We start from the raw sequence: 18352 nt of genomic DNA, 5'->3' as shown, positions 1-18352 counted from the left end.
TGATTAGACAGGTTCAGATCTGAGTCACTGGTTCTTCCTTATTTTCTTGTGTCTGCCTGTGTCCCTTTTCTCCCTCCTAGACCAGGATCCAGTAGTAAAAAAGGAAACAATTTTCATCTTTAGCATTCTTGCTTCTCACAGTGCCTGGCTTATAACTGGGAATCAATAAATAGCTGTCAAATTAACTAACTTATAAAACATCAGAAGGCAACTGTGTGATTTAGACTCACAGTTTTAGATCTATGTAAGGACTTATTCCAGAAGACACATTTGTGATACTTGGACCAGCTCTCTTAATTTTATTTCTTTTACTTAGATGGTAAGTGATTTTTGTGACTTAACTTGGCTATTTGGATTGGATTTCAACTTGACCCTTTTCCATGTCTAATGCCCGTGAGTGAAAAATTGTTTTTTATGATGTCACAGATGAGAATGTCCAAGTAATCTAGAGGCTGTGTTGCAGTTACAAAGAAAGGAATTTCTGAAATCAAGCTTTTGCTTAGTCTTTACTGTGGATTTTGCCAGTGTTCTCTGCGTCTCAGATTTCCAAGCTATTACATATTATAGCCTACCTTTGAGATCTGATCTTTCTGGGTAGAAGGGAGAACAGAGGAGTGAGACCCACATACAATTATCTGAGGGTCTCTTCTTTGTTCTCTGACCTTCCTAAAGCTCTTGTTTTGGCGTCTGATGGGTGCAAGTCTTAGACAAGTGTGACATTTAGAATCGATGTTCGCCGTCACCAAGTGGTACTGTAGGAAGAATGGTCCTACATGTTATTGTGGGTTTAAGGAATATAAATAGCTTTTAGTTCATTATCAGCAGTGTTTAAAATGTTAGCCTGGATTGTTCCTACTACCTGGTATCTCATTTTTGTGATTCCCCTGAGCCCTCAATTATGCTGTCATCAGTTGTACACACAAGGACAGAAAACAAATGTTCCAGTCACTCTAGGTAAGCCCAAATCCCTCTGGCAGAGCATGCAGCATGCTGAGAGGGAATGCCTGAACAGTCGTGCCAAGCCCTGCTTTAACGCCAAAGACTGAGATTGGTCGATAGTAACAATGATGGCAGAACTGTATGGAGCAAACTGTGATCCGGGTACCAACCTGCTCACCTCGTCTTCACAATAGCGCTCGGAGCCACATTCTGTCATCATTCCAATTTCATAGGCGAGGGAACTGAGGCCCAACAAGGTTAAGTGACTTGACCAAGCTGCAGACTTGAAGTCAGGCAGTCTGATTCTAGAGCACTTGTTCTTTACCATTATGCCCAAAATAGTGCAGATATCTTGTAAAGTCTGTTCACATCTCATTTAGGCAAAAACCTTTCCTATTATCTTTCCAGTTCTGTGGATGGGGGCCTGGCCTGAGGTGAACAGAGATGGTGGCTGTGTCAAGGTGTGTGAAATTTCTTTGTAGAAGTTTTACCTAGGATTTTTTTTTTTAAAGATACGCCTACTTTAGGATTTGGACTGGATGCATTCTAAGTGACATTTCTTTCAAAGCCAAAGTGATCCTTCATCAAACACTGGGATCACAGAAATCTTTTCAGCTGTTTCACTCCCCTTCATTTGTTAGGCTTGAGATGAACCCTTTGGGCTTGCTGTGGTGGATTATGACAGTAAATCCTGAAAGAGATCTGAGTTCAGCTCTGCTGTCTGTGAATATTTGAAATTCCTGTAAGTGGTTGGAAGGAAAGGAACTAGTTTCTGTAGCTCCATGAGATTTAGCATTGGGTGGATCTGTGCATTGTCTTCCCCCACTCTGACTCTGAAGGACCTTGAATAAGTTCCTTGAACAACTTTTGGTCTCATTTTCTGAGTTAGTAAAACAGTGTGATAACAGCTACCTCTCGAGATCATTTTAAGAATTTAATACAATAATACTTGTAAGGTCTGAGACATAATACAGTGTTTCAATAATCAGAAGGGTCTTAGGACCTTTATCTTTACCAGTGATTTTGACAGTTCAAAACAAGGTGAGTTGTGAGGCTCCAGTAAGATTTTCACCATCACTTATAAATTGTCCTTCAAAACTCTTTATCTTTCATTGTCAGTCATATTTAAGGCACAGCGTATCTGCCCATGATTAAATCCACTACCTTTATCTAGAAAACATCTTGTGTTTCACTAATATTATGTATACCTTGTACAACATGCCATCATTCATTTATTAAACAACAGCCAAAATTACTGGGCCTTCTCTGGCCTCAGTCTACTCACAGTCTGATAGAGGGAGACAGCTGTGCAAACAAGTACATTACAGATACAAGAGGCTTGACCAGTTCTCCCTGACTGGGGTGTTCAGGGGGATGGGGGAAGGCACAGTCTGGAAAGACTGCTGATAAAAGAGCTGGGTCTGCACCCTGGAGCCCATGTTCCCCTGGTAGATTGTTGGGGGATGGAGTGTACTAGGGGAAGAACATTCCAAGGAGAAGGAAGAGCATGAGGAAATGTTCAGTGGCATGGCTGAGCAAGGAGCATTCAGGAATAAGGAGGAAATCTCTACATTTGTGTCAAGCACACCTAATGGTCCCATTTGTTGAGTACTGGTAGAGTCCACCTACATCTCACTTAATCCCCACCCACAGCAATTTTGGAAGGTAAACATTGTTATCCAGAATCTTTAGATTTGGAAGTTGAGGTTCTAGAAATCAAGGCTTTTGCCTAAGAACATGTCAGTGGGGTTCAAGGCTAAGTCTGAAGACGACAATAATAGCAACGATAATAAAAACAGCAAGCATTCATATAGTCCTCAGCACGCTCTAATACAGCAGCCACTAGCCACATGTGCTACTGAAATTAATCAAAATGGAAAATTCCATTCCTCAGTTGCACTAGCCACATTCTGAGGGCTCAGTTGCCATCTATGTCTGGTGACTGCTGTATTGGAAAATGCAGATACAGAACATTTCTGTCATCTTAGAATGTTCTCCAGACAGCACTGGTATAAGCACTTTACACATATTAACACATCTAATCCTTACAACTATCCAATAAGGAGGATACAATTATTCAAATTGTACAGATGTAGAAACTGATGCATAAAGGAGATAAGAAACTTAACCAAGGGCCCCTGATGAACAAGTCCAGGTTTTTAAGCACTCTAGTGCCAAACCCATCTATTATTTTCTATATAAAATGAATGAATATTCATAAAAACAACAGAATTCAGTATCTTCTTGTGTAGAAACTAGTGTCTGGTCCTCTGCAGAAAAAATCCTGGGAGCTTACAATTATTGAAAAATCTTTGGTTACACGAGACTGGTGGTCTTCAAAGATCCTCTTCCTGAAGAACTTCTAAACCCCTTGTCTGGCTTAGTCAAACAGCTCATTTGATGAAATTTATCAGTTTTTTCCTCCACATGGCCAATTCAAGAGTCTGAAGTTCATGCAGTCATAGGTAATGTTCAAATTCCTTCTCATCCTTTTTTCCTTCAGAAAGGTATCTGGGTTGTTATTTTAAGAGCATCATTTTCAACATGTAAATCCATCTAAAACAGACCTTTTTATTTTTCAAACATAGGAAAAAATCTTCAGACTAGGAGAGTTAAAACTCCTAAATTGAGTCCTGCTCCTGCCTCTAAGTAGGTAAATAAACTTGAGTAAGTTACTTTACCTCTCTTAAATTGTTTCTTCAACTGTGATCTCAAAATAACACATATTACAGGATTTTTTAAAAAATCTTCATGAAGGGTACAGTGTTTAAGGATGCTTTGCAAACTATAAAGTACTTTATGTAGCTATAAAGTATGAGATAATTATAGCACAAATGGTAGAGCTTGAGATGTTTTTCTTCTGTACAACCCTTTAAAGTTTTCAAAGCAGTTGTGGTTTGATAAATTACAGGATAACCAACCCACTGTTAATCATAACATTTGCAAAGTCTCTTTTTTCTTTGACAGAAATAGAGTAGATATTCAATAAGTGTTTGGATGGAAGGATGGATATTTGGTGGATGGGACAGAGGGAGGGAAAGAGCACATAAGGGAAATAAGACTTGTTCATGGATTTTTAATTCTCCCTTTTTAATTCTGTGTTTTTAAAAGACATTTCTTGATATGAACTAAAGGGGAAGAGTCATTAAATAAGAGGCCCTGAATTGATTCATTGACTCAGTAAGCTGTTTGTTTTTCATTCAACAAAACAAATTTTGTTAAGCAACTACCATCAGCTGAACATTGTGCAAGGTTCAAGGAAAACGCAGTTGAATCTCGCAAGTTGTTTTTTTTTTTTTTTGGTGCCTATTTCTTCAGCTGATAATTTTGCTCTTTAAACTTTCTGAGGAATGCTGAATTGACTGACACTTGCATAGTCATGTGAAGGGCCCAGCAGTGCTGAGGGCTGTGCTTGTCAAAACCCCGTCTTAGGAATTGTTTCCTGATGTACACATGAGGCCCATGATCCCTCTATGGGTTGTGAAATGTGTTTATGCAGAAAAGACAAAGCTCCTCCTCCCCTCTGTTGCTTCCTGGACCTTGGACCTCTTTTCTCTGGCTCGGCCCCTCCAAGCTCTATGTGGCCAAAGACAAAATGAGGGATGCCGGGGCTGAGACTCACGTGGTCTCAGCAACATCAGCCCTTGGATTGGATCTGTTAGGCAGAGTGCTCATAACCTCTCTGAAGGGGAAACCAGGCAATCCTTGCCTCTCACTGGTGCTGTGCCAGCCTGGCCTGAGGTTTTCTATGTTCCCTCGGGACTTGAGACTATACCTTCTTGGGAGGGATTTCTTTCAACCCTCCTGTTTCCAGGCCAGGTGACACTTTTTCAAAGAATCACTATTTTCAAAGAATCGTGTATGTTATGTCCTGAAAATGGCTGAAAAAGAACCTCCATTTGTGATCCTCTTCTCTCCTAGTGGATGTGCAGGAATAGTTCAGACTTTCAGGTGGTTCATGGCAGAACTGCAGCTCAAACTCAGATTTTCAAACTCGAAACCCATGGCTCTGAGTAAATGGTCCCTGGTGAACTGACACTTACAAATATATTTCCTTTGTATAAGATGATTATCACATTATACAGTGAGGGATTCTAGAAAGAACAGGGGTTTTAGGGTCAGACCAAATAAATTCAAGATGCCACATCCTGGCACTGGTCTTATACCTCTGTGACCTTGGGCAAATCACTTTGCTGCTTCTGTATGTGTTGAAGGGAAGAAAGAATGTATTTCACAAATGTTGTGAAGGTTGTGAGACAATATTGAAAGACTTTAATGCAGTATCCAGCCTATCCTAGCCATCTGATCAATTTTCTAAAAACGTAGGAAGAATACAACTGTCTCTTGAGAAGAGTTCAGAGGATGCTGATGATGATGCTGGATAGTGATGGTGTTGACACAGCACCCATTAATCCAAGTTTTATTTTTAAGCATTACCTCTATATCAGAGCTGCCATGTGATACTGTTATTTTCCGCATGTTATAGCAGACCTTACTGTCTCCAAATCCCATTCTTTTTTTTTTTTCTAATATGTGACAGCAGCTTTTAAATCATTTTCTATTTTTTAATTTTTATTGGAGTTTAGTTACTCCACAGTGTTGTACTAACTTCCCACTGCACAAGCAAGGTGAATCAGCCATATGTATACATATATCCCATCCCCTTTGGATTTCCCTCCCATCCAGGTCAGCACAGTGCACTAAGCAGAGCTCCCTGCACCACACAGGAGTTCCTCATTAGTCATCCATTCCATATACAGCAATGCATATAAGTCAGTCCCAACCCCCAATTCATCCCATTCCCACCCTGACCCTGCCCCAGTGTCTACACATCTGTTTTCTGTGCCTGTGTCTCTATCTCTACCCTGCAAATCGGTGTGGCTGCTATGAAGAACGTTGTGGAGATTCATTCTTTTTTCATTGTAATACACTCATTCTCAGATTCTAAGCCTAGTAATATCAACAGTGAATCTGCTAATCAGAGAGGAAACAAAGAAATATTTTCCACAAATTTCTTTTCTTACCTTGCATAGCTCCCTTTCGGGATTGAGGTACCCTGTAAGATAAACTTTGCCCATGCTTTATATGTATGGGACCAATAAGAGCAGTCATCAGCAGGAATTCCTTGAACATGCTTATAACACGGTGGACCACCAATGGCCAACCCCTTTTCCAGCAAGGATCTCAGGATCAATATTGTAAGGCCCCAATATTTTGAGGTATACAGATGAGTAAACATTGACTACCTGGTTATCTGATTTTTATTTTGGAGAAAAACCTAAGACCCAGCAGTGCGAAATCAAGCTACCTGGATGGGATTCCCAGCCCTGCTTCTGGTGAGCTGTGTGACCTTGGTTCAGTTCTCATTTCTAAGCTTCAGTTTCTTCCTTTGTAAAAATGAGAATTTTAATAACACCCATCACACTCAGTGGTTGTAAGAATAAAATGAGACATGTACAGAGAGAGGGGGCTTCCCTGCTGGTTCAGATGATAAAGAATCTGCCTGCCAATGTAAGAGACCTGGGTTCAATCCCTGGGTCAAGAAGATCCCCTGGAGAAGGGAATAGCTACCTACTCCAGTATTCTGGCCTGAAAAAATTCCATGGACAGAGGAGCCTGGCAGGCTACAATCCATGGGGTCACAAAGAGTTGGACACAACTGAGCGACTAACACTTTCACAGAGAGAGAGACTGCCAATACAACTCAAATAAAATGATCTCATATCTAGGGTCTTTGTGCCCTGGATGGGGAAATTTATCACCCAGGATTTCCCAGAAAAAAATGTAAAGCACTGTAAGTATATACAAAAAAGCAGGGAATTTAATACATAAAAATGGTGACTTAGATTATGAAGGAGCTGTAAAGGGTTATACTCCCTGCAAAGCAAGTCAGGGAAACAGCAAAATGGAAGCCGTTGCCACCCCTTGCTGGAGGGACATAGGAGGAGGTGGTGTAACCAGAGGCATAGTGGTCCACATGGGCCGAGTGGGAGTCTTGGCCCTGTCGGCACAGCTGAAGTCATGAAGTAGCAGCCCCTTGACACTAGGGGAGTGGGGGAGACGCACTCTGGCTCTCCAGTGCCTTAAACCTTCAGATCTCCTGGCAGGGCCCTGATTGGGTGGCCTAGTCACTTGGATCACACGGGTCTGGGAAACAGGGGTCACAGGGGCAGCCACATGATGCTCAGGACTTAGTGAAACCCCTCAGGCCAAGGACTCTTCCAGCCTTAGTCCCAGACTTCAATCACTTGGTTGCTGGGACCTAATTCCTGTGATAACACAAAACAGGCTGTGATAACCAACACAGAGACTTACAAAGAGGCTTACTTCCTCCACCACTGGGCCTCTGCACAATAACTGAGGTTCCAAGTCTCTGTGCCCAAGAAAGTAGAATATGGAAAAAGCTTTAGGAAAAAACCTAGAAAGTTGTTGGCATGTAAGAGACCTCGTAGTGGCCCACTAGATCCTGCTTTCTGGAAAAGCCTGCTTGTTGAGCAGCCACAGCCTTCAGTAGCTAAGGATCTGTGGCTTGAGGATGGACCTTCACCCTTTCACATGCCTGACTCCTGCAGAACTCAGCATAGACCCCCTCCTTGGAAATCCCCTGAATCCCTGAAGGTGAGCTAAGCTGTTGTGCAGTTCTCCTCGTCCGCCTTTCTTCTACTTCTCTTTATCCCATTTCTCCTCCTTTTTCTCCTTCTCTTTCTTCTTCTTTGATTATTTTCTTAAAATTTTGTAGTGTATAGCTGATTTACAGTGTTGTGTTAGTTTCTGCTGTGCAGCAAAGTGAATCAGTTACACATATATCCACTCTTTTTAGATTCTTTTCCCATAAGGGTCATTGCAGATTATCAATTAGAGTTCTCTGTGCTATAGAGTAGGTCTTTGTAGTCAGTTCAGTTCAGTTCAGTCACTCAGTTGTGTCCGACGGTTTGCAACCCCATGGACTGCAGCACATCAGGTTTCCCTGTCCATCACCAGCTCCCAGAGCTTGCTTAAACTCATGTCCATCATAGTCAGTGATGCATTCCAACAATCTCATCCTCTGTCGTCCCCTTCTCCTGTTGCCTTTAATCTTTCCCAGCATCAAGGTCTTTTCTAAGGAGTCAGTTCTTTGCATCAGGTGGCCAAAGTATTAGGGCTTCAACTTTAGCATCAGTCCTTCCAATGAATATTCAGGACTAATTTCCTTTAGGATTGACTGGTTTGATCTCCTCGCAATCCAAGGGACTCTCAAGTCTTCTCCAACACCACATTTCAAAAGCATCAATTCTTCAGTGCTCAGCTTGCTTTATGATCCAACTCTCACATCCATACATGACTACTGGAAAAACCATAGCTTTGACTAGTTGGACCTTCACCAGAAAAGTAATGTCTCGGCTTTCTAATAGGCTGTCTAGGTTTTTCATAGCTTTTCTTCCAAGAAGCAAATGTCTTTTAATTTCATGTCTGTAGTCACCATCTGCAGTGATTTTGGAGACCAAGAAAATAAGGTCTGTCACTGTTTCCATTGTTTCCCCACCTATTTGCCATGAAGTGATGGGACCAGTAGTCATGTATGGATGTAAGAGTTGGACAAAAAGAAAGCTGACTGCCGAAGAATTGATGCTTTTGAAGTATGGTGTTGGAGAAGACTCTTGTGAGTCCCTTGGACCTCAAGGAGATCAAACCAGTCAATCCTAAAGGAAATCAACCCTGAATATTTATTGGAAGGACTGATGCTGAAACTGAAGCTCTGATAGTTTAACCACCAGATACAAGGAACTGACTCACTGGAAAAGACCCTGATGCTGGGAAAGATAGAAGGTAGGAGAAGAAAGGGATGGCAGAGGATGAGATGGTTGGATGACATCATCAACTCAATGTACATGAGTTTGAGCAATCTCCAGGAGATGGTGAAGGACCAGGAAGCCTGGTGTGCTGCAGTCCATGGGGTCACAAAGAGTCTGATATGACTGAGTGACTGAACAACATATCAGTCCCATTCTCCTAGTTTGTCCTCCTCCATCCCTGCTTTCCCCCTGGTAATCATGTGCTTGTTTTCTACATCCGTGATTCTACTCCTGTTTTGTAAATAAGTTGAATATGTGTGTTTTTTAGATTCCATACCTAAGTGATATTATATGTTATTTGTCTTTCTCTGATTTATATCTAGGTCCATCCATGTTGCTGCAAATGGCATTATTTCCTTCTTTTTGTGACTGAGGGGTATTCCATTGTATACACAAATACACCATATCTTCATTATCCATTCATTCTTGATGGACATTTAGGTGACTTCCATGTCTTGGCTGTTGTAAACAGTACTGCAATGAACATCAGAGGCCTTGTATCCGTTCAGATTGTACTTTTCTATGGATATATGCCCTGGGGTGGGATTTGTTGGATCATATTATAGTTCTGTTTTTAGTGTTTCAAGACACCTCCATATTGTTCTCCACTGTGGTTAGAGGCCCTGCCGTTCTTCTTGTCCCATCTGATCCCTGCATTTCAATGCTCCATCTAGGCTTCTCCTTCCCTCCCTCCCACAGGGCTGTGAGCAGCTAGGACAAGAGCTGTCACCTTATCATCACATCCCCCGCACAGGAACCTTTACTTCCTACTGTGTACTAGCCCCTGTGGTCGGTGCTGGGGGTCTAAGCATGTTTGCAAGGCAATGCCAGCTTCCAGCAGCTTTTATGATTGCAAGAGAGACAGACGGGGTGCAGTAATTCTGTAAATTACCAGTGTCTTGTGTGTTAGGGAAGTCCAAGACGGTGTGAGAGCATCTTTCCTGGAGGAGCAGGGAAGCCTTCTGAGGAAATAACATTTGAGTTAGGAAGGAATTGGAGTTCACCTGGCAGAGAGGTTGGGGAATGGCATTTCAGGCAGAGGGCAGAGTGGATACAGAGGTCTGGAGGTGGGAAGGAGCACTGAGGATTAGACATGGAGCGTGGGGCAGCATGTCCTGGAGTCCATGAGGTGGGAAAGAGCTGTCCTCTCCCACATCCCGGCCTCTGTGCTCTGCCCTGATGCTCTCCACCTCCTGCCTGTGTCCTCGCTGGGAATGTTTCTGTGTTTGCATGTCCCACATATAAAACCCAGTATGTTGTATTATGTGTTGAAGGTGCTTATTGAATGAATGATGGATGACTCAAGGCTCTGAACAGTGTAACTCCCCCCTTGCATTTATAACTTCACCTGCCCAGTAAGTATCAAGGAACACAGTCCATGTGGAGGAGCAGCCTGAGCTTATACCATTTATGGGACACTCTCTGCCACCTGGCGTTCTTTCAACAGAAACTTACTGTTAGTCACTCTACCCTTTACACTGAGAGTTCTGGAAAGAATAGTATTAAGAATGCTGACCCAGAGATGCTGAGAAGATCCCGTCATCAAATGATTCTATTACCTTCTTTGAGATTGAAATGTGATGGGTTAAACTAGGTTCCCTTCAGCCCTGTTTCTTACTAGCAATGTGATCTTGGACAGGTCACTTTACCAAAACATAGGCCTTCCCTCTTTCACTAACGTGTGGTGTTAATAGCATCCACGTGACAGGCTTCATATAAAATGAGACTATACTTGTAACTATTCAGCACAGTGCCTGGTGGTTTGGGACCAAAACTCACTGATGAGCATTGCTTCCATCATTCTAGTTAGAGTCACTATTATTATGCTTGTGTTCGAGACCATACACTGTGTGTGCTAGGTGTGTGCTAAGTCGCTTCAGTTCATGTCCCACTCTTTGCAACCCTGTGGATCATAGCCCTCCAGGCTCCTCTGTCCATGGGTTTCTTCAGACAAGAATACTGGAGAGGTTTGCCATGCCCTCCTCCCGGGGATCTTCCCAACCCAGAGATCGAACCCAACCCAGATCTGTTACATCTCCTGCTTTGACAGGCAGGTTCTTTACCAGAAGCCATACCCTGACCAGAGAAAGGCAAAAATAGACAGACCTCTTAGTTCCCCTGGCAGGCTGGTATGCTCTTTTGGTTTCTAGTCGACACTGGCCTACACCTGGAATGCCTTCTCAGCACTGTTTGGTGTTAAAAAATAAATAAATAAAAGAGTGTCTTGGGTGTGTTCTAGCTTTCTTGCTTTCTTTTTTAAGAGGATTCCGTTTTGTTTTCTCACAGGAGTGATTGGAGCAGATGTGAAGGGGCACGGCCTCGCCTGTGAGGGACAGCCGGTGACGTCACGGCTGGCTGTCATCTGTGGAACATCTTCTTGTCACATGGGCGTGAGTCTGCCGAGCGGGTGAGGGCGGGGCCGCCACACTTGGGTGGACAGCCCAGCCAGGGAGGAGATCTGATTCTGGCCCCTGGGCCCCCTCAGCAACTTCTCTTTCTGTCGCCTGTGCCTTGTCGAGCGGAAAGCACAGCGCTCCTTCCAATAGCCTTGCTTTGATTTGCCAGATCTTTTTACAGGGGTCAGATTTGTAAAAAAGTGTAAAAAGGCATGAACCCACTTTTGACATTACCCGGGCCAGAGAGCTGAGGGGCGAGGAGTGAAATCGGATCCAGAGATGGCAATGCCTCACTCCCAGACAATCTGTCCCTAATGGGTAGCCAAGTCTCTGCACAGAGGTGTCTGTTTCCCTTGGCGGCCAGGCTTTCCCTCAGTCAATATAAATCCATCTCCCTGGGAGCGGTCTGATGATGTATAGAATTAGGCTGCATATCATGACTTCAAAAGCACACTGATAAGCAATTTTCACTCTGTTAATTTTTCTCCATGAATTAGTAGAAAGGCTTTCTCCAAGATTACAGTTAAAATTTAGTGCCTGCCCTAAAATTTATATCTTCTTTAAATGCCTGAGTCTGAAAGCATTCCATTTCGATAAGTACCCATTTCTACCATATTTTTATTTAAAAGTCATTACTCTGTTAAAGTTAGATGGACGATCCTTGGATTTTTCCCAGATGAGTAAAATAGAGGGGAACGTGGGGGAGGAGGAGGAAGGCCTGGAGACAGGAGTAAGGGTTAGAGGGGGATCTGGGATACAGTCCAGGGCAGAAACCTTACCACAGTGGAGGGACTCGTGGGCCCTGAGAAACTGTTTAGTTACTGTTGGGACCAATGAGCCTGTTATACCATGTAATACTTTGGTTGAGTAAATATTGATACATTTACTTATCCACTGATCCTTTGCTCTTGTGCTAAACCCTGGGGACATAAGCATGATATGAGTCTTCCCATTGGTGATATAGAATGATAACAGGTACTATGGTACAAGGCCCCTTGGTGTAGATTCAGATTGAACTTGAGATGCTGAGCATCTAGTATGCACCAGACATGGTGTCAGGGTTCTCACACATTTCATAGAGATGATGGGGCCACCGGACTGGTTTCCAATCCCAGTTCCTCCACTTCCTAACGATGGGCCCTTAGACAGCATTTAACCTCTCTGGACCCCAGATTCCTCTGTGAGATGTGAGAGTTATAGTACGTGTCTCATAGTGAGGTGAGGATGAATCAAGGTGTGCGTCACAGGGAGTAAGCACTTTGCCAGGGCTAGCTCCCCATCACTAGCACTGGTGTGCTGGGCAGAAAGGATACAGTGCCTGCCTGGGAAGGGTCCAGGCTTAGAGACAACTTCCTAAGAGGACAGTACACTGGACTTCTTAAACCGCCTCAAAAAAATTTTCTTCTGCTTGTTTCTGTGGACACACTTTTAAATGGAACTTCTTGAAAAGTCCTGGCCTCTGTCTTCCCCTCAGTAGCCCTGTCGTAAGGCTTGGCTGTCACTAAAGGGAGAAATCTACGGATGCCTAAGGCCGCCGTGAGCTGGAGGGCAGGAGGTGCCCACCAGGGCACTCAGCCCTCATCTCCCGCTCTGTGAGTCTACACTATCCAGCTTGTCTTCACTCAACACTGTTTTAAGCCTGTTTAAATCATCTCCCATTTTCACAGGGACACGTCTAACTTGGTTTCTCCTATAAAGTCTAAGTATTGAATACTTTTTACCCCACTCAGTTTGGATTTGTGAGCAACAGCAAATCTGTTCGAACGTGAGTCTGTGACATCCCCATGTCTTAATTTCCTGGTGTCTTCATGGAAATGGTGCTGGCTTGTTGTATACCATCTATTTTACAAATTAAGCAACTAAACCCTAAGAAAGACCAGACATTTTCCCAAGGTCACAAAACTTACGCTGGAGCTGAGAACGCAGGTCTAACTCTGCCTGAGTCCCATGTGCATCCCCTCGGTGCCTTCCTGTGCTGTGCAGTCTTAAAGGGCCAGTACTGAAGTGGAGCGAGCTTGGGCTTCAGAGTCAGACAGGTGTAGGTTTGGACATCTGCTCATGCACATTTTGACCCCATGACCTGAGGTGAGCTACTGAAGTTCTTTCTCTGAGCCTCAGATTCTTGATCATCACACTGAGGGTGAGGATGCCCATCTTAAAGGGTTGCTGGATAACATGAGTTATGTACATACATCCCCCATGCATAATAGACACTCAGAAATGGTGGGGATTCTTATTACACTTCCCTAGTGATATAAAAGGCTCACATGAAGCAACTGTTGGGACTTGAACAAGTTTGATGGGCAGCTGCAGTTGGTTGCAATGAATGAGGGCCATAAAATGCTGGTTTATTATGGTCGTGTTGTGCTGGAAATAAAGTCCCCACCCCCACCCCGCTTTGTACTTGGGAGTGGGAAGGGACCTCCTGGGCCAAGGGGATTAATCATCAGCTTTAATGTTATGTGGTGAGGGCGAGACTGTGGTCATGCTGGCATCGGAAAATGCCTTTGATCTGGCTCAGGTGCTGGGCGCCCAGCGAGCCAGCAACAATGACACCTTTGTGAGGTCTCGGAGAGGTGCAGGTCTGAGGAAACACTCTCCAGGAAGCTCAAGGACTCTTTTTGTTGTGGTTCTGGCAAATAAAACCACCAACTGTCAGGAAAAATTCTCCAAACAGAACACAGGGACTAGAGGCGTCTGTGGGGTTTTCAAAAAGTGGTTTCCAACTTGGTCTGAAGGATTCTCTTTCTTCCTGTCTCCTCACTGCTGATGTTTCTAATTCTAATTTTGATTGGGGCAAAACTCCCAGGAATATTTTGTGTTTGATCCAGGTTGCCTCTTTCTAGCTCACCCAGAGTGAATGAATGAAGGAATGTCCAAGGAACAAGTCCTTTAGAGTTGCCTTTCTTCACGTCCCTGTTACTTCCAGGAATCTAGAGAAAAAGCCTGAGGTTGAACATAAGCCTTACTAATCAGGCCTTTGATATTTTAGAAGATACAAGTGTGGGCTGCACATTTATCTTCCTTGTAGATGATTTAATTAACAAGGAAAAAGAATACTGTTCTTTTTTTAACTGCATGAAAGCAGAGCTGCTTGTTCGGAGTTAATTACTACCAAGTCACCAAAACCCAAGATCATACGCAGCAGGGGTGAGCCAGAGGTTGAAAAGTCATGGGGTCAGATGGAGCTGATCCCTGCCATCGCTCCCAGCACCCCTTTTCTCGAGCTGTCAAGTCAGGTTGTAACTTGGCAACTTGTCTTCAGTCAGTGTGACAGATGGGGAGAGGACCCTGGGGCGGGGGGTGGGGAAGCATTGAAGAGGTAAGGTTTGAGCAGAACAATAGTTGGTGAGACCTAGGAATTACATCTGCATCTTAAATCACTCAGAACTGAAGTTTTTTCATTTTAGGTGAATGTAGACCTGATGATTAGCTATCACATAGTGGGTGTAATTCCAAAGGCAGGCTCTTACACTGACTTTACCACTCACTTAGGTAAGATACTTCATCTTTTAGTACCTCTGTGACTTCATCGGTTTTATGTGGGCAATAGTATTTACATAACATTGTTTTGAGGATTAAGTGAGGTAATGTTTGTAAGCAGTTTGGCACTGTTCCTAGCACCATATACCAAATATGGCATTATTGTTAAAAGTGATTCAAGAGCCGACTCATTGGAAAATACACTGATTCAGGGAAAGATTGAAGGCAGGAGGACAAGAGGATAGCAGAGGATGAGATGGTTGGCTGGCATCACTGACACAATGGACATGAGTTTCAAGAAACTCCTGGAGTTAGTTAAGGACAGGAAAGCCTGGCATGCTGCAGTTCATGGGGTTGCAGAGTCAGACACAACTTAGTGACCAAACAGCAACAAGAACAATGCTAGAATGATCCATGTGACAATGGATTCAAATTAAAAACATCAAGATAAACTCATGTTGAGTTTATTGTAGATCTCAGATGGATATATATATATATATATATATATATATATATATATATAAATATTTATAGACATATGTAGGTATTCAGTTTAGTAAACCTACATGCATTTCCTAGCTGTGATAGTGGAGGGGTCTTTGAAACAAGGACACCCTAGCAGCTAGTTGCTACAAGCACTCCGGGTGCCTAGATCTTCATTTCTAATACCGTTTTCCAGTAAAAAGTATCAGGGCTTCTTGGAGAAATGGTTGATTCTAGGACCTCAGATATGCAGAGGACACCACCCTTATGGCAGAAAGTGAAGAAGAAAAAAGAGCCTCTTGATGAAAGAAGAGAATGAAAAAGTGGCTTAAAGCTCAACATTCAGAAAACTAAGATCATGCTATCCAGTCCCATCACTTCATGGAAAATAGATGGGGAAACAGTGAAAACAGTGTCTGGCTTTATTTGGGGGGCTCCAAAATCATTGCAAATGGTGACTGCAGCCATGAAATTAAAAGATGCTTACTTCTTGAAAGGAAAGTTATGACCAACCTAATTCAATTCAGTTCAGTTGCTCAGTCGTGTCCAACCCCTTGTGACCCCATGAACCGCAGCATGCCAGGCCTCCCTGCCCATCACCAACTCCCAGATTCCACCCAAACCCATGTCCATTGAGCCGGTGATGCCATCCAACCATCTCATCCTCTGCCGTCCCCTTCTCCTCCTGCCCTCAATCTTTCCCAGCATGAGGGTCTTTTCAAACGAGTCAGCTCTTCGCATCAGGTGGCCAAAGTATTGGAGTTTCTGCTTCAGCCTCAGTCCTTCCAATGAATATTCAGGACTGATTTCCTTTACAATGGACTGGTTGGATCTCCTTGCAGTCCAAGGGACCCTCAAGAGGCTTCTCCAACACCACAGTTCAAAAGCATCAATTCTTCTGCGCTCAGCTTTCTTTATCACCCAACTCTCACATCCATACATGACCACTGGAAAAACCATAGCCTTGACTAGGCAGACCTTTGTTGACAAAGTAATGTCTCTGCTTTTCAATATGCTGTCTAGGTTGGTCATAACTTTCCTTCCAGGGAGTAAGCGTCTTTTAATTTCATGGCTGCAATCACCATCTGCAGTGATTTTGGAGCCCAGAAAAATAAAGTCAGTCACTGTTTCCCCATCTCTTTCCCATGAAGTGATGGGACCGGATGCCATGATCTTAGTTTTCTGAATATTGAGTTTTAAGCCAACTTTTTCACTCTCCACTTTCACTTTCATCAAGAGGCCCTTTAGTTCTTCTTCACTTTCTGCCATAAGCGTGGTGTCATCTGAATATCTGAGGTTATTGATATTTCTCCCGACCAACCTAGACAGCATATTAAAAAGCAGAGACATTACTTTGCCAGCAAAGGTCCATCTAGTCAAGGCTATGGTTTTTCCAGTAGTCATGTATGGATGTGACAGTTGGACTATAAAGAAAGCTGAGCACCAAAGAATTGATGCTTTTGAACTGTGGTGTTGGAGAAGACTCTTGAGAGTCCTTTGGACTGCAAGGAGATCCAACCAGTCCATTCTAAAGGAGATCAGTCCTGAGTGTTCATAGGAAGGACTGATGCTGAAACTGAAACTCCAATACTTTGGCCACCTGATGTGAAGAACTGACTTGTTTGAAAAGACCCTGATGGTGGGAAAGGTTGAGGGCAGAAGGAGAAGGTGACGACAGAAGATGAGATGGTTGGATGGCATCAGCGACTCAACAGACATGAGTTTGGGTAAATTCCAGGACTTGGTGATAGACAGGGGGGCCTGGCGTGCTGTGGTCCATGGGGTCAGCAGCCCAATGCGGACACAACTGAGCAACTGAGCTGAACTGAACTGGGGACTGAGGCAGGAAATAGACAAGATGATCCTAGAGTATCTTGTAGCACCAAAAATAAAGAAATGTTAAAAAAAGAAAACACTGTAACAATTTGAGGGGGCCTCCCTGGTTGCTCAGATGGTAAAGAATCTGCCTGCAATGCAGGAAACCATGGTTCAATTGTTTAGATCCCTGCATCAGGAAGATCCCCTGGAGAAGGGAATGGTAACCCACTCCAGTATTCTTGCCTGGAGATATAAATAAAGTGTATTGGATTATAACCCAAAGTGTCACATAAATATTATGAATATGAGCCCATACTGATATAAATAAGTAAATAGAAGAGACAAATCTCCCAGGCAGGAGAATTCCAAATAATTTATGTAGATATATCCCCTCCCCCCTGCCCCCCCAAGGAGGTGGAGCATAACTTCCTACTCTTAAAGCATGAGCTACACATGGTAACTTTCTTTCAAAGAGGAAGGACAGTACAAAAAGGGGGAAAAAGAATAATTTTGCAATGGAGAAATCTGAGCGCTAACGTTAGCCAGGTGATCAAGGTCAGCACCAACAGTGATAAGTAATGTTGATAGTATGTACTATTGCCATGATGTGAGGAGAATGGCACTTTATCTCTGTTATCTTCCTCCCCCAAACCCATAACCGTAGTCTAATTAATCATAAGAAAAACATCAGACAAATTCCATTTGAGAGACATGCTACAAAATACCTGACCAGCACCATCCAGGTCATCAAGAAACAAGGAAAGTCTGAGAAATTATCGCAGTCAAGAGGAGTCTAAAGAGATGTAACAACTGAATGTAGTGTGGCATCCTGGATGGGATCCTAAAACAGAAGAAAGATGTTAGATGAAAATTAAGGAAATCTGAATCAAGTAAGGTCTTTAGTTAATGATAATATATCATCATTTTTTAATCGTGACATATTAGCTTAATGTAAGATATTAATGACAAAACTAGGTGTCAAATCTATGAAACTCTGTACTATCTTCCCAACTTTTCTGTAATCTAAGCTGTTTTAAAATTAAAAGTTCATTAAAAAATATTTATTAAATCGTTCACTCATTACCAAAATGTTTTCTTGTATTTGCCTGGCTAAGTACTAAGGGTATTAAGATAAATAAGAGAAAGTGTCATGCCTGCCTTCATGGACAAAGACAGACAAGGAGGAGATGACCACAGGTCAGAGTGGTAATTCTGATGGTAAATTTAAGACTGGAATGTGGAGGAGTGGGGGCTACCCTGATGGCTCAGACAGTAAAGAATCTGCCTGCAATGCAGGAGACTGGGGTTCAATCCCTGGGTCGGTAAGATCTCCAGGAGAAGGAAATGGCTACCCACTCCAGTATTCTTGCCTAGGAAATCCCATGGACAGAGGAGCCTGGC

General features: G+C 43.1%; 1 protein-coding gene across 15 annotated transcripts in view; it reads left to right on the top strand.

The window, feature by feature from the left end:
* FGGY (FGGY carbohydrate kinase domain containing) overlaps positions 1-18352 on the top strand; it is a 514571-nt gene that overhangs the window by 290666 nt on the left and 205553 nt on the right. For 14 of the 15 annotated variants that reach the window (XM_055585688.1, XM_055585682.1, XM_055585690.1 and 11 more), the window contains one exon: positions 11058-11161. In XM_055585688.1, the coding sequence (XP_055441663.1) occupies positions 11058-11161 (104 nt within the window). Of the gene's footprint in view, positions 1-10842; positions 10901-11057; positions 11162-18352 lie in introns of those variants that run through there. The other variant, XM_055585700.1, reaches the window with a different exon arrangement.

This window comes from Bubalus kerabau, chromosome 6 (assembly GCF_029407905.1).
Source record: "Bubalus kerabau isolate K-KA32 ecotype Philippines breed swamp buffalo chromosome 6, PCC_UOA_SB_1v2, whole genome shotgun sequence".
Lineage (NCBI taxonomy): Eukaryota > Metazoa > Chordata > Mammalia > Artiodactyla > Bovidae > Bubalus > Bubalus kerabau.
Note: the sequence above shows the minus strand (reverse complement) of the source record. Positions and strands in the feature narration are given on the sequence as shown.